General features: G+C 33.9%; 2 protein-coding genes across 5 annotated transcripts; one reads left to right on the plus strand and one right to left on the minus strand.

Moving 5' to 3' along the window:
* Positions 1-188: 188 nt before the first annotated feature.
* On the minus strand, positions 189-9,669 carry LOC117146282. The gene is made up of 5 exons (XM_033312286.1): positions 9,477-9,669; positions 7,445-7,624; positions 6,790-7,384; positions 4,864-5,081; positions 189-4,806 (listed from the first exon to the last, which is right to left on the minus strand). Exons 2-5 carry the CDS (start codon positions 7,503-7,505, stop codon positions 1,289-1,291), a joined length of 4,392 nt encoding a protein of 1,463 aa, XP_033168177.1. The 5' UTR covers positions 7,506-7,624; positions 9,477-9,669; the 3' UTR covers positions 189-1,288.
* Positions 9,670-10,491: 822 nt separating this feature from the next.
* On the plus strand, positions 10,492-13,696 carry LOC117146295 (adapter molecule Crk). Of its 4 annotated transcripts, none has more exons than XM_033312309.1 (6): positions 10,492-10,721; positions 10,788-10,910; positions 12,089-12,308; positions 12,368-12,496; positions 13,154-13,255; positions 13,316-13,696. In XM_033312309.1, the coding sequence occupies exons 1-6, from the start codon at positions 10,690-10,692 to the stop codon at positions 13,538-13,540; spliced, it is 831 nt and encodes a 276-aa protein (XP_033168200.1). In that variant the 5' UTR covers positions 10,492-10,689; the 3' UTR covers positions 13,541-13,696. The 4 variants fall into 4 exon arrangements, with proteins under 4 accessions (XP_033168200.1, XP_033168201.1, XP_033168202.1 ...); XM_033312310.1 differs by having other exon boundaries at positions 12,104-12,308; XM_033312311.1 differs by lacking the exons at positions 12,089-12,308; positions 12,368-12,496 and having other exon boundaries at positions 13,316-13,407.
* The last annotated feature ends 216 nt before the right edge of the window (positions 13,697-13,912 follow it).

The following is a 13,912-nucleotide window of genomic DNA, read 5'->3' on the forward strand; positions in this document are numbered from 1 at the left end:
AAGTTACCTTAAGATACTTATATTCCAATCCTTTTTACTAAATAATAAGAAAAGATATGTAAATGCTGTATTTAATATTTATTTTTTCTGGGCTAGCTTATTTAAGGTAATTACATTCAAGAACATGCATACATGTTGCTTCTTTTTTAATGTGTACAAAGTTTATGAATAATTATAATTCAGAAATATTCTTTGTAAATACTTATCATTTTATTATTCAGAGAAATTAATATTCCATATAGATGTAAAAGTATGTACAGTGCATCTTTAATATTAATAATTTATGTATGGCTTCCTAATACGACAGTTTGACGATGCTGCCTAGAAATAGTAAAATTATATTCTTACAAATGAATACCTTATTATAATTATTTATAAGGATCCGTATATTTTTGAAGATTTTAACAATAGAAAATGCAATAGCCTTAACTAATCAGTACTATGTAATTAACGTTTAATTGTAACAGGCTTTTTACTTATATTAAACGAATTTAGATTTGTGTATTCTTAAGAAAATCTTTTAGTTTTTATAAGCCGATAAATAAATAAGAAATACTTATTTTACATGAAAGCAATTATTTCTTTTATGAACTTTTCACTGACAAAATTATATGTTTTGTCTTTTTTTCCATACATATGCGAACAAAATAAATTATTTTTTACAAACAACTTTGCAAAATTCTTCTGAAATGATTGTACAAAATATTTTAAAATCATAATTAAAAATTAATTCTATTTCGTATCCTGCATTCATCTTAACGGATACTTTTATATAATAAATTTAATCAGTATGCTACATTATAAATATGTTTTCATGGAGAAATACTGTGATCATATTTATTCAGTATTTAATTAATATATACATATTTACTAGGTAAATAATAAATGGCTGGAGACGTAATGACCTAATATACACTTGTGAATGCATTAATTGTTTTATGAAATGGATTTCGAACAAAATGCAATGCGAAAATCAAATATGGAGTTACGCATTAAAACTTTTTTAAAATGAAATTTTAAATAAATATATATGTTTTAGAGTAAGCATTAGATAATTATATATCGAATGATAGGTATACTGAAAATACGCATATATAGATTTAATTTTGCTTTTCGCTAGTTTTGTTATATATTTATATATCACAAGTTTGAAGATAGTTGAAAGTGTCTATTTTACTACTTATTGACATAAAAGGACAATCAAAACCGCGTTTGATTGATAGTGAGTTATAAAACAAGATAGTTATCGTTATGACATGCAAAGCTATGAGTCTCGGAATTAAAAATCTTAGCAATCGATGCCATTTACAGTCGCACTGCAACTTTTAAGACGAAGGGATGAAACGGCAGTCCTTTCGGAATCTAAATTACTTCCGTTTTGAACAGAATTGGGATCGTCTATGGACCGAAATCGCAGAAAGCCTTGGTCTGCTACAAGCATACTATCAGAAGCACTGGATGTCGTGCATGAATTTGAAGATGCAGACGCCACGGAAGCCGATGAAGTCGTGCATAACTCCGACCTATGCTTTCCATTATTTGGCATATGTAATTGTGCGCGATAATTTGAATTTTTAGTTGCCGCTGCTCCGACAAGTGATGATGTTTTTGCATTCATAGATATAGAATTTGGTGCAGTATCTTCAACAGGAATTACAGAACCATGGTCGTTATTTATCAAGTTTGTACACTCTACATTATTTCCCGATATAGTGTCATCTTCTTCATCTTCTTCATCCTCGGAATTATGACCATAAGGTAACTGCTGTAGATGGTTCTCCCTTATGGGCATACTTTTAAACAGTTCAGTTTCACTCTCCAATGACCTTATGTTCGAATGACGTCCATTTGCTCTCTGGTAATACCGTGGTCTGTCTTTATCTGGTATTCCTAACGTCTGCGCTCCATTGGCGACTATTCGTTGAGTTTCAGCAGACGCAACTGGTGACTCAAGGGTTCGACCTAAAGCACCAGCATTGCCTACGCTGCTAATAGTACCACTTTTGCAAACGCCGTTGAAATATGCGCGTTCAAATGAATTGAAACTTGCAAATCGCCCACCACCTCCCCCATTTGACGAAGAGCACGAATTAGCTGAGTTGGAACTGCGGCGCTCATGAGTCGTGCTTTCAAAGACATGCCGTTCAAGTGCACCGTTAAACTTTTTTTCGCGCCCATTTGTTATTTTTTGTCGGTCTTGAATACACTCACTGTTTGGCTGAACATTGTGAACTGATTTTTCTTTAAACACAGGTCGCTCAAAGATGTTAAATTCATATCTCTTGTTTTCCTGCTCTAGTGGTTCAGAATAACAATTGTTTTGCAACAATTCTACTTGCTGCTGCAAAGCCCCAGAATTTGAGTTAAATGAAACTCCATTTTGATCGTAAATATCTCTTCGCTTTTGTTCAGTTGTTGCAATTGCAGTACTGTGCAAACTGAAATTTGGATTTTCGTAATGATCTGGTCCTGAATCTGTCATGTAGTCCGTACTCATATATGTCGGATGCTCTTGAAAACGCATTTGATTTAATTGATGTTGTTGATTTAAAGTACTTCCAATTGACCCCGTATCATATGGCCTTTGGTACATAGGCTCCTGTAGTTGATATTCACAAGGACGACCGCTTGAAGTTGTAGCGGTTGTTGGTCCCATCGAATTCAGGGCGTAACTGTCATCATAAATAAGTTTTCCTGTCCGCATTGTGTATGTATGAAGATTCGTATTTGCATTGCAAACAGCTGGGTAGTCAGTTTCAAAATGCTCCTGACTAGAGCTTGATGTGCATGGAAGAAAAAAATTTGTCACATTTGAGTTATGGGTGCCTGTGCCGTTTCCAACATGTTTTTCTCTGATTGCATTGTTAGGTGTACCACCATCTTGGCCATATGCACCCATACCAGAACCAATCATGCGAACATCGCCTGCAACGGCACTCAAAGAATCGTGCCCGACACTTGTCTTTAGTCCAGCTACCCAGGACATTAAAGTAATTATAGCTATCTCTATCAGACGCAGAGAGAACTGATATCCCCATTGCAGCCAGTCGACATCCACAATACTTGTATGACGACATGAAATATATATAGCACCGAATATCTGAAGGGCTGCCAATAGTACAAACAATAGAGCTGTGGCAATCGTAATGTGAATGGCGTAAGACAAATTTTGATAGCCATGTATGTAGTTTTGAGATTTGCTGCGAAGAATGCGTTTTAAAATGCGGTATATGTAAAGATATAGCAGCCCTAGGCTCAGGCATATAAAAATATAAATTATCTGACATATTAAAGTCAATACCCGGGGCGGTGGTGGCAAAATTGCCGATGGAGACATTGTAGCAGTAGGCTGGCCTTGTTGGTTATAAAGTTGCTGCCGACGAAAGTACTGCTGTTGCTGCTGTTGTTGAAAATATAAGTGATGATTTTTTAAGGTATAGGATTCAACATAATGCAATGTAATGCAAAGTACAACGTGGACACCGCAACCCACAACAACAGTCAACGGTCTTATCAGAGCAGAGTATCTATTATTTTTGTGGTTTAGAGACTTAAGGAAGAGAAACAATATAAGAACAGAGAAAGCAACTGTTAAAAATGTGGACGGTAGATTAAGAAAGAGCTCTGAAGTAAATAAATTAAAGCTACCATGAACATTGTATGCATCAAAGCAAAGGAAAAATATTCTCAATATGCAGATCACAATCAGTATCAGATTAATACACACAAAATATGCCTGTGCGAACAAATGTGTAAGCTTGTTATAGGTGAGCAGTTTGTAAAGCGAATATACAGATAAAATAGTGAAAAGTACAACTGACAGATAGATGTGAATATTCCATGCCCATGCCCAAGTTGTGTGTACTGTCGCAGCTGCAGCTGCCCCAATAGCATTCTGGTCGGCTACGCCTGTTCCAAGCTCCCTAATAGTGTCCGTTGTCTTTCCTGTATGTCCTGGCTGACCCGCATTTGTGGTGGCGTAGGAAAATGAAGTAGCTGATACATCTCCTATTGCAGCAGCTGCTGATGGCGTCGTTCCTGCAGTCGCATTCTCATAATACTCCAGCTGCCCGGGGTGGTATTTGCTATGATTAATGTTAGGACTAACCACGGGTGGTGCATCAGCATCTATAATTGCCTCGTTTGATGTTGATTTTTCGATCAGTACAATTGGTGAAGAGGGAGGTTGCCGCAATGTAATTATGGGTCGCTGAGTTACCTGCTTCAATAAAACCGGTGGTATGTCACCATTTTTTGATCCCAGAATACGTCTAATATTAGGTAAAACTTCCTGTTTCTTGTTTGGACCAATGGCATCCAGTTCATAGGACCCCTGTCCTTTTGCGCTACTTGCCTTTTCGTTTAAAAATTCCTCCCCGCTGGTACGTGCTGGTGTGTTCAAAGCTTTTTTTCGTTCTACTACGGATGTATCTGACACTGTTCCATGGGAAAACTTTTCTTCGAGACGATTCTTTGCATCCATGCCAGCCGGGGCGTAATTTAAGTCTGTCATTGAATTGAGAACGGCGTCGTTATTATTGCTTCCCAGGTCTGGTGGTCGAATTGGTATTCGGTCTTGGCTGGGCATCAAACTAGGCGGTGGGATAGGACGCCTATTCACTGCAATTAAACCCTCGTTATTGGTACCACGTAGAGTGGGCTTGTCTGCAAATGGGTTTTGGTATTCCGGTGGAAGTGGAGGTGTGAAAAAGGCCCGAGACGGTGGAGAATATGATGGAATGTCACCAGGATACATTGGTATTGTTGGCGGTTGGGCTCCATTCATTTTTTTTAAAAGGTTGGGAACTACAAAGATATCACATTAAAGAACATAATCTTTCGAAATATTTCCATCGTACTTACTTGATGGTATTGGCGTCGAACTATGCTGTCCGACGTTCCTGTGACGATCCCTATCATGTGAATGGTGGCGATTTGGATTCGGGTATGTCGGATTGTTATTACTTTTTAGTATGTCTGCGTTGGGCGCAGATGTTGGCAATGCATGGTCCCTCTCCAAGTCTAGTTCATAATTTTTCGGACGTCCACCGACACCATGTTGTTGATGTGACGAGTGATATCTGAAAATATATACAGAATACGCATTTAGGATACGATTATAAGTATTAAAATATTGTTTACTTATTAAGGACGTTAACAGAAAAACAGTTTTTTTTTCTTTGCCACATCGTCTTAATAAGGCGCAATAAGTTTTGTTTCTATTCGGGAGAAGATTTCGCTAAAAGGCAATCAGTACAATAATAGGAAAATATATACATATAAAACAAGAGATTTCCCCGACTACCATACCTGTTAGTCAGCGGGTGAATATGCGTACGGGAAATTACATAATTTTTCTGGGATATTGATAGATTTTGGGGAATAAAATGAGAATAACATTTAAAAATGGTTTAAAAGTGTGGGCTTAACCGTTCTTATGTGTAAGGAGGGGCGTGGCCAGTGTTTTTTGTTATACCGATAAAAAAAAAATCAAAACATTGAAAAGTGTGGGCAGTTTTGGGTGGTTTGTGGGGGTGCCTAAAATATTTTTGGCAAGTCAATAGAATTTTACAAGACTATCAGATCCCCCTTACTCAGCTAGTGTGAATGCGAACGTGAAATTAAGGAATAAAATAAGAAAAATATTAAATAAATTGTTTAAAAGTGTGGCCGTGACCGTATTCGGCGTTTTGCCGGTGAAAGGATGGGCGGGAATACACTTTTCTTGGTATACAGATTAAAATTATCAAGACAAACATATAACGAAGAAAAATTTAAACATTTTTCAAAAGTGTGGGCGTGGCAGTTTTCGACGGCTTAAGAGCTTTAGTTGTTTGGCAAATCAATAGAAATTAATAAGACTAATAAACTTTATACAGTCGGAAACGCTTCCTTATGTCTGTTGCATAATTTTAAACGAATCTAGTATACCCTCTTACTCTACGAGTAACGGGTATACAAATCACGCGCCTCTCCGATAGAAATACATGATTTTGCTGACGCTTTCATGCGAGCGTATTTAGCGCGCATATTCGTTCAAACTGCAAACGTTTAAAAGATCTGTTTCATGTGTTTATGGGACTATGGGATCACTCTGCGTTGGATTAAAAGGAATCCATCTTCGGCCGGTTTTAGTCTCCAACCGTTTAAGTGATATATGGCCTTGTTTGTGTTTTCCGTGTAAAACGGAATTGCGATATTGTTGGCCTTTTAGAGGTTTCGTTCTCAACAGCCGTGTGGGCAGTCCTAAACTCCAGGCACCTCAGAGCGATCAGCAAGCGGTTAAAACAGATGCAAAGTCCTAAACGTCGCCGTGAAAGCACTAATTGTGTTCGAAATAATTGTAAAATAGTTGAAAATCATTGTCTAAAAAAACTTCAAATTCACTTGCCTGAAATTCTCCAGCATTTGATTTGCTTATCAATCAATCAATTAAGTATTAAAGTAAACAAGAAATCCTGCAGTTTTGGGTTGTTACCAATTTTATTTAATTAAAAGTCTTTATGTCACTCTGAATGTGATTCTCGACTTGGCTTAATAAATACAAAAAATTTAATAAACTCATTCGATACGCTACAATATAATATAATCGGGAGGACAAGGAAATAATCGATAAGGACGTTTTTGTTTGTTTTTTTACTTCAGTTTCGAGAACAACAAAAACAATAACCAGATTATAAATGGAGACTTTTTACGCCTTTAAATACAACAAATTTTTCGTTGTTTATGAATCAGAGCGAGACATTAATCATCAAGTGATAGGGTTTAAGAGATTTTTCAACGACTTACCTCTGCGTGGTTAAAAATGGTGTTGCAACAGTAGTTAGACCTAATGAATAACTTGTGTCTGGTATGCTTCGTTTGGTTGTTGAGGTTGTACCATATGCTACTTTTATGAGAACAGCTGCAACACTACGCTCAAAATTATTTAATTTTTCCAAATAATCCTTTTGCACTATAGATGATGTCCCGGAAATCATATTGATTCCAGTGCTGTTGCTGAAGTTATGATTTCCATTAAACTTTTCTTGTGAAATGGTTCTGTTGTTGCCCGTTGAATTTCCTTCCTCCAATAATAATGACTTCGACAAGGAAATATGGTGAATTGCAATTAATAGTATAAATAAAAAATTGACATAACGTTGACGTGAATTCATTTTACGGGACAAGATAGAGATAAAAATGGAGCCCAAATATCTAGGCTTTAACCTGCTGATTTTGCAATTACATTCAGTCAACGTTTTATGAGCACAAATTAGTATAGCAGCTGGTGCGCTCACATCGTTTTTTAATACTGATATAGCGCATGTATTGGGCTTTGTGATTTCAATACTATTGTTCTTTAAATTTTTACTAATTTCCTTGTTATAATCATTTTTGCTGCCTAAAAAAGGTAAAATTCTTTAAAGGTTGTGGGCACAGTTAAATATTAGTATATCCTTACCTGTTGTGGAAAAACTCTTTTTTTTCACATTGATTCGTAAGCAACGGTACGTTTCAGGCATGATATCGTATTTTATAATGTGAGTGGGTGACTGTATCGATTGATAAGTCCACTAGGCCTTTTGCTGTATCGTGGAATCCGTTTCTCACACCCAATAAAACCGTTGCATTTTGTGACAACCTAATTAAATTTAAATATGTTATAGGTTGTCAGGTTTTATATTCATATATATATGTTATTTATTACAATTATAGTTTTTAACAATCATAATTTTGCAGTGACTGCTATTAAATCGACTTTTTAAATCACAAAAATCAACATGCTTAGTTTTCAGCTTTTACATCTCCGGTTTATAAACACGAATGACACACCGACATAGCCAGATCGCCTCGGCATGTAATACTGAACAAGGAAACATACAAGAAACACAGAATAAAAAATATAATATACAGAATACAGAAATAGTTTATATGAAAGAGGTTCCTTCTATATTTGTAAATTTTTAATCAATAAATAAAGTTGTTCTAAAACTAGGAAATTTCACTTCCAGGGTTCGCATTAAACAAGCACTCAACTCTACCTTTCCCCTTTCCGAAAGTTGTCTATGCAAAAAAAAAAAAAAACAAATAAGAAGATTATAAACAAATTTTAAAACTGGGGCTGTTTTTTATACCGCTGCAAATTGGCCAAACTAATAATAATATTTATATATTTTCCGATATTGTGGACGCGGCCGTTTTGAACATTTTTCAAAGTTGAAGGCGTAACAACTTTGGGCGTGGCAAAATCAGGAAACAAACTCGCTTTGCGCCTATTTCTCTTAAATTTGCATGCTTTATCTCAACATTCTAGATTTCATAGTTCCTAAGATCTCGACGTTAATACGGTGATAGCCAGACCGACTGGGCTAGTGATCCTGTCCAAGAATATAATTATAATTTAAGGGTCGGAAGCGATTCCTTCTAATTGTTAAATACTTGTAAACGAATCTAGTCTGGTTTTTTAATACTAAAAATACTTTTAAATAATGTTTTGTATATTCGGTTATCAAAATATAGACTCGGTTCAGGCAAAAAAAAAAAAAAAAAGGAATTGAACAGTGCGGGTTTTTCGTACTTAGTGTCAGTATTTAAAAAAGCGGTAAGTGCTTTTAACAAATCTAGAAAGAGCGTTAAAAAGGCAGCGCCAAACTCCACAGGACTAAAATTTCATAATAATGATAGTGGTAATTGATGATGCAGCCCTGAAGGGTTAATGGAAATGCTATATGATAACCAGTGCAAAGGCTGTAAGAAGCTTATAAAAATTAAACTTTTTTTGATAAAACCAAGTGAGAATTATCACTTGTGATGTGATAAATATATCGCTGGAAAGGCGGAAATGCACCTTCAGGGCTATTAATATATAAATAACTAGAGATATGTCTAATAAAGAGATCTGATCACGAAGGCGTTCGGTTTGTGAAAATACCCGTCTTCCATTTAATTAATTATTCATTTATAAATAGATCAAAAGGTGGCACATGCCTATTGTCTTCATTCCAAGATATCGCAATTAATTAATAGAAAGATGAAAAATAATAAAAAAAAAGGTGATTTAGTTTAAAATTAATCAATATATCTGTACAAATACAATTGGTTTTATTTGCGCTTAAAACAAGTTTGGGTATCCAAACATTTAAAAATATGCCCTCGCACATCTCATATAGTTTGAATAGGAAATACTCGAGAAAGCCTCAGAAATCTATGCTTTAAAACGAAACTATAATCAATCAATATCTCCAAAATAAATGGAAAACAGGGCATATCAAATTTACACTAGTAAAAATTCCACAAATATAGTTTTACTCCATTCTAGCTAAATTTATATATTCGACCGATTATGTGTAGCCATATACACACACGATGTAGTATAAAATATAACCACTTTAAACATTACTTTTTCAATACCAATATTTAAGATAATAAGCATTAGTGTACTAGTGCAAAGCAAGATATTGGCTTTTCCACTACAGATGAAATAGAATACGTACATGTATTCAGATGTCTACACATAAGCAAAATATGTTTATATACTTAGGTTATACAATTGCATTTAATATCAGTTTATATTTGCCATTGGTATTAACACAAAAGTTTCCCCTATTAACACATTTTGGTAATATTATTGACAAAAACAATCCAGTTTATTGTGACGTCTCGACTTTTCACTAAATGAAACACACAACTACAAAATGGTGGATATTAATTCGATCAATAATCGGCAACAACGATATACATGCTTATATCTTGTCCCGTAGTCCATATAATGTGATGTTTTCCCTTACAGGGTATACGCACTAATACGCATTCGTCATATATTTTAATGTTAACGCGCATATATCTACATTATAAGAGTTAGATCAATGCCATCAGATAAAATAACATTCTTTATAATGAAGGTGTTACAGCTAAAAAACAAAAAGCGTGGCTAAATAAAATTTTATGCTTCGACTTAAAATTTTGTGATTTATGTTACTAGGTTTATTTGTTTTTATTTTTTTTTAAAACATACTACATAATTACTTTAATGACGCACCGGTCCTTGATGTATATTTTTGAATAGTTTAAAATACATATCAATAAACAATTGTGGTATATTCTGTATGGTTCTTAACATATTTTAATTTTTATTTTTTGCCATTCTTGAATCAATAGAATGTTGTGTGCCAACATATAATCCTAAAAGTTTAAACTGAAATGCAATTCCATAGTAAAACATTTTTTAGTATTATTCTTCCCATTATTGTTTTGATTTTTGTCGGTCGACCAGCTGCACAACGACTATGTTAATGAAAATACAATGACGACGCAACTGACGGAAGGACATGGTAAACACCCAAAATCCCACCCTTTCAAGAAAACTTTTAAAGAACATGTTTTGTGCAGTTGCTCGAAGGATTTCAATTCAATCGGATGTGGTCTGTGCAACTGCCGCATTACAGTTCAACGGTAAAATATTGACATAAAACATCTAACTGGAAATTGTCGATCTAACATTATCGATAGTGTTTCCAAAGTGTGGCCCAGCTAGATACACATATAAAAGGCAAATGTTTTAAGGGCAAAAATTCGAAAATGAAATCACTGAAGAATTCTGGTATATAATCGGCTGTATGCGATATTGGCAATTATATCACATAATTTCTATTTATTTAATCTCCACGGAATTTGTTGTAATTTGTGTAAGATAAACCTTAAACGGAAATGGATACATTTGACGTTTCTGATAGGAACAGGTAATTTAAGATCAAGATTAAACCAAAAACTATCAATTGTTTTACATCCAAATGTGTTCTTAATAGCTGGTACTTTGGTCCCATGTCTAGACAGGATGCTACCGAAGTTTTAATGAACGAACGGGAGCGGGGAGTATTTTTGGTCCGTGATAGTAACTCGATAGCAGGGGATTATGTACTTTGTGTAAGGTAAGTAAACAAAATTAATACATTAAGACTTTTATTGCGTACTCATCGTTTGATTTCTGTTAGCTTATTCTTATTTTAAAAATTAAACTTAAAATTGTATATAGTGAGAAATAATTAATGTCTGCCTTTCCTAATCGCAGTTTACCATGAAGGTTTATATAGAAATTCCTGTGTTTCCATTGCAAGCAAGAATACGTGTTATATATATACATAAAATATTTATTTGTAATTTTCAAATATAAACAAATTTCTTACATTAAAAAAGGGATATATTTTTTTTAATAGACCTTAGAGATAAAAGTAACATGAAAGATAAATGTAAAAATTTTGGGTGATCAGTTTTGGATGTTAAGTTAAAATATGTGCTTAAAAAACAGGCGCTTCATAATGTGACGGAAAGCTTAACATTTTTTTTTTTTTTTTCAAAAACAAGGTATACTGATTTATTAAAAAGTATGTAATAGGTAAAAGAAAGCATTTCCGATAAAGTATATGTATATACCGTCCGTATGGACGCCGAAATCTCAGAAAGTTAGAAAGATAGAATAGTTAAGATCTAACGCCCGTAAACCGACAAAAACTGTCACGCCCACTCTTTAATAATTTTAATCAATTTATTAATTTTATTTTAATAATTTTCTTACCCAGAAAAATTTTGAAATTTCTCTTTCGCACTTCCACTAGTTGACGGGTAACTCGACTATAGGGTTCTCTCTTTTTTTTGTTTGACATTTAGATCCAATGGCAAGCCTCTACGGTCATAAAAATTAATTTTGTATTTCTTTAATTTAGTGTGGAATGTACCTTTAAGGCCGATGATAAAATGTCAATGATGATATCTCATAGCCATTGTAATTTCGTATGTATGTAATATGTGCGCCATGTATTGACGGGGTAAATAAATTGAAGAATTAAACGATGTAAACGAAAACAATTGCGAATTAAAAGAACTTAATTTCTACTGTATGTCTCGCCATGCGGCATTTATTGAAGAACTAGATGAATTAACGTCTCAGAATATTCTTTTTGATTTTAAAAGTTCTTTATTTATATAAAATGTTTATACATTAGAAAAAAAAATAGATTTTCATATCTTAACTTTTTGTTTAGTTTTTATTTTTTTTGATTAGTTTTTAAGGATTTTGCGCCTGTTATAAAATAATTGTTTACTTATAAAGATTTTTATTATTTAGAGAAGATACAAAAGTTAGCAACTACATCATTAACAAAGTTCAACAACAGGATCAAATCGTTTACCGCATTGGGGATCAGTCTTTTGACAATCTACCAAAACTCTTAACTTTTTACACTCTTCATTATTTGGATACAACCCCTTTAAAACGGCCTGCGTGTAGAAGGGTGGAAAAAGTAATAGGAAAGTTCGATTTCGTTGGCAGCGTGAGCATTTACACAATTATTCATTTTTGTAAGTAATTTAATTTTCTTATTTATCAAAGGATCAAGATGATTTACCTTTTCAAAGAGGTGAAGTTTTAACAATAGTTCGAAAAGACGAGGATCAATGGTGGACTGCGCGTAACTCCTCGGGGAAAATTGGGCAAATACCGGTTCCTTATATACAACAGGTGCGTAAAAGCAAATCCTCGGATTTTATATTCCTTTTTGTAACGGGTTTCCCGTTTTTAATTTGTTTGTTTTCTTAAAACGCTATTATGTTAAAACACTACAATTGAAAGCTATTTTCACGGGGCTATTATTTGTGAACTCGGTAAAACCAGTCGCGTCAATTTTTATGGAATGCAAATAAAACTTTCGTTACGGCGGCACAAACTTGCTAGTATATGTATATTAATAATGTAAAATCGGAAAGAAACCCGAAAACTAGTGGGACGGATCAGGGTCAATAATGTCAAGGAGACGTCAGAAGTAAATATGTAAATATGTATGTATGTAAAAATGTAAATTGAGCTCTTCATCACACACCTATTTGATGACTAGCGGGTATCTGATAGCCGAGAAACTTGTTCAGAAATAGTAATTGTTGCGGTGTCGGATATTAGATTCTTTAAAGTCTGATTACAATCTCAATACATTATTAAGCATACAAAAACCATTTGCAATGATAAAACTGACAATGGTCTAGCTCCAATGCCTTCAGCCTTCAATATATTCGTCCGCTCAAGTAGAGAAGGCCAAATTGCGATCGACCTTTGATAAATAAGTTAGTTAAAGGCATTGATTTTTGAAAAGTGACGAATCATTTTTAAATTTGTTCTTTTTAGTATGACGATTATATGGATGAAGATGCTATTGACAAAAACGAACCTTCCATTTCGGGATCTAGCAATGTATTTGAAAGTACTCTTAAAAGAACAGATTTAAATGTAAGTGTAGCAAAAAAGTATTTTTAAAAAAATAATGTCTTACATTTTAATTTATCGAAGCGAAAACTACCTGCATATGCCCGCGTAAAACAGTCAAGGGTCCCGAACGCATACGATAAGACTGCATTAAAATTGGAAATAGGTGATATTATTAAAGTCACTAAAACAAACATTAATGGACAATGGGAGGGAGAATTAAATGGAAAAAATGGTCATTTTCCGTTCACACACGTTGAATTTGTCGATGATTGTGATTTAAGCAAAAACTCTACAGAAATACGCTAAATAGGAAGGAATGGAATAAATATTCCTTTCGATAATTTTAATTTTTAAGCTAATTGTATGAATAATAATTTGTGCATACCAATTGTTACCATAATCAGAAAATTAAAATTCTTATAAGTGAAATAAAAATAAACGGGTACGAAGAACAAAATGGAATTTTTACCGTTTTTTCTATAATTCTTATACAAATATTATGAATTTGAAAACCGATTTGATTTTTTTTTGAAGTATGTAACTACACGGTAGGTGCTACCTTTATGCCTTTTATTTTTTATACCCGTTACTCGTAGAGTAAAAGGGAATACTAGATTCATTGAAAAGTATGTAACAGCTAAAAGAAAGAAAGTACTTCCGACCATATAAAACTATATA

The sequence above is a fragment of the Drosophila mauritiana genome, chromosome 4 (assembly GCF_004382145.1).
Source record: "Drosophila mauritiana strain mau12 chromosome 4, ASM438214v1, whole genome shotgun sequence".
NCBI lineage: Eukaryota > Metazoa > Arthropoda > Insecta > Diptera > Drosophilidae > Drosophila > Drosophila mauritiana.

What these genes read in the sequence shown, in the direction of transcription:
- LOC117146282 (XM_033312286.1), bottom strand. Translation starts at nt 7,505, where the DNA reads ATGCCTGAAACGTACCGTTGCTTACGAATCAATGTGAAAAAAAAGAGT. An exon ending in CCATTTTTAACCACGCAGAG is followed by an intron (nt 5,082 to 6,789) that starts GTAAGTCGTTGA and finishes ATATATTTTCAG; the next exon opens with ATATCACTCGTCACATCAAC. An exon ending in TTCGACGCCAATACCATCAA is followed by an intron (nt 4,807 to 4,863) that starts GTAAGTACGATG and finishes ATATCTTTGTAG; the next exon opens with TTCCCAACCTTTTAAAAAAA.
- LOC117146295 (XM_033312309.1), top strand. Translation starts at nt 10,690, where the DNA reads ATGGATACATTTGACGTTTCTGATAGGAACAG. An exon ending in GATTATGTACTTTGTGTAAG is followed by an intron (nt 10,911 to 12,088) that starts GTAAGTAAACAA and finishes TTACTTATAAAG; the next exon opens with ATTTTTATTATTTAGAGAAG. An exon ending in CGGTTCCTTATATACAACAG is followed by an intron (nt 12,497 to 13,153) that starts GTGCGTAAAAGC and finishes TGTTCTTTTTAG; the next exon opens with TATGACGATTATATGGATGA.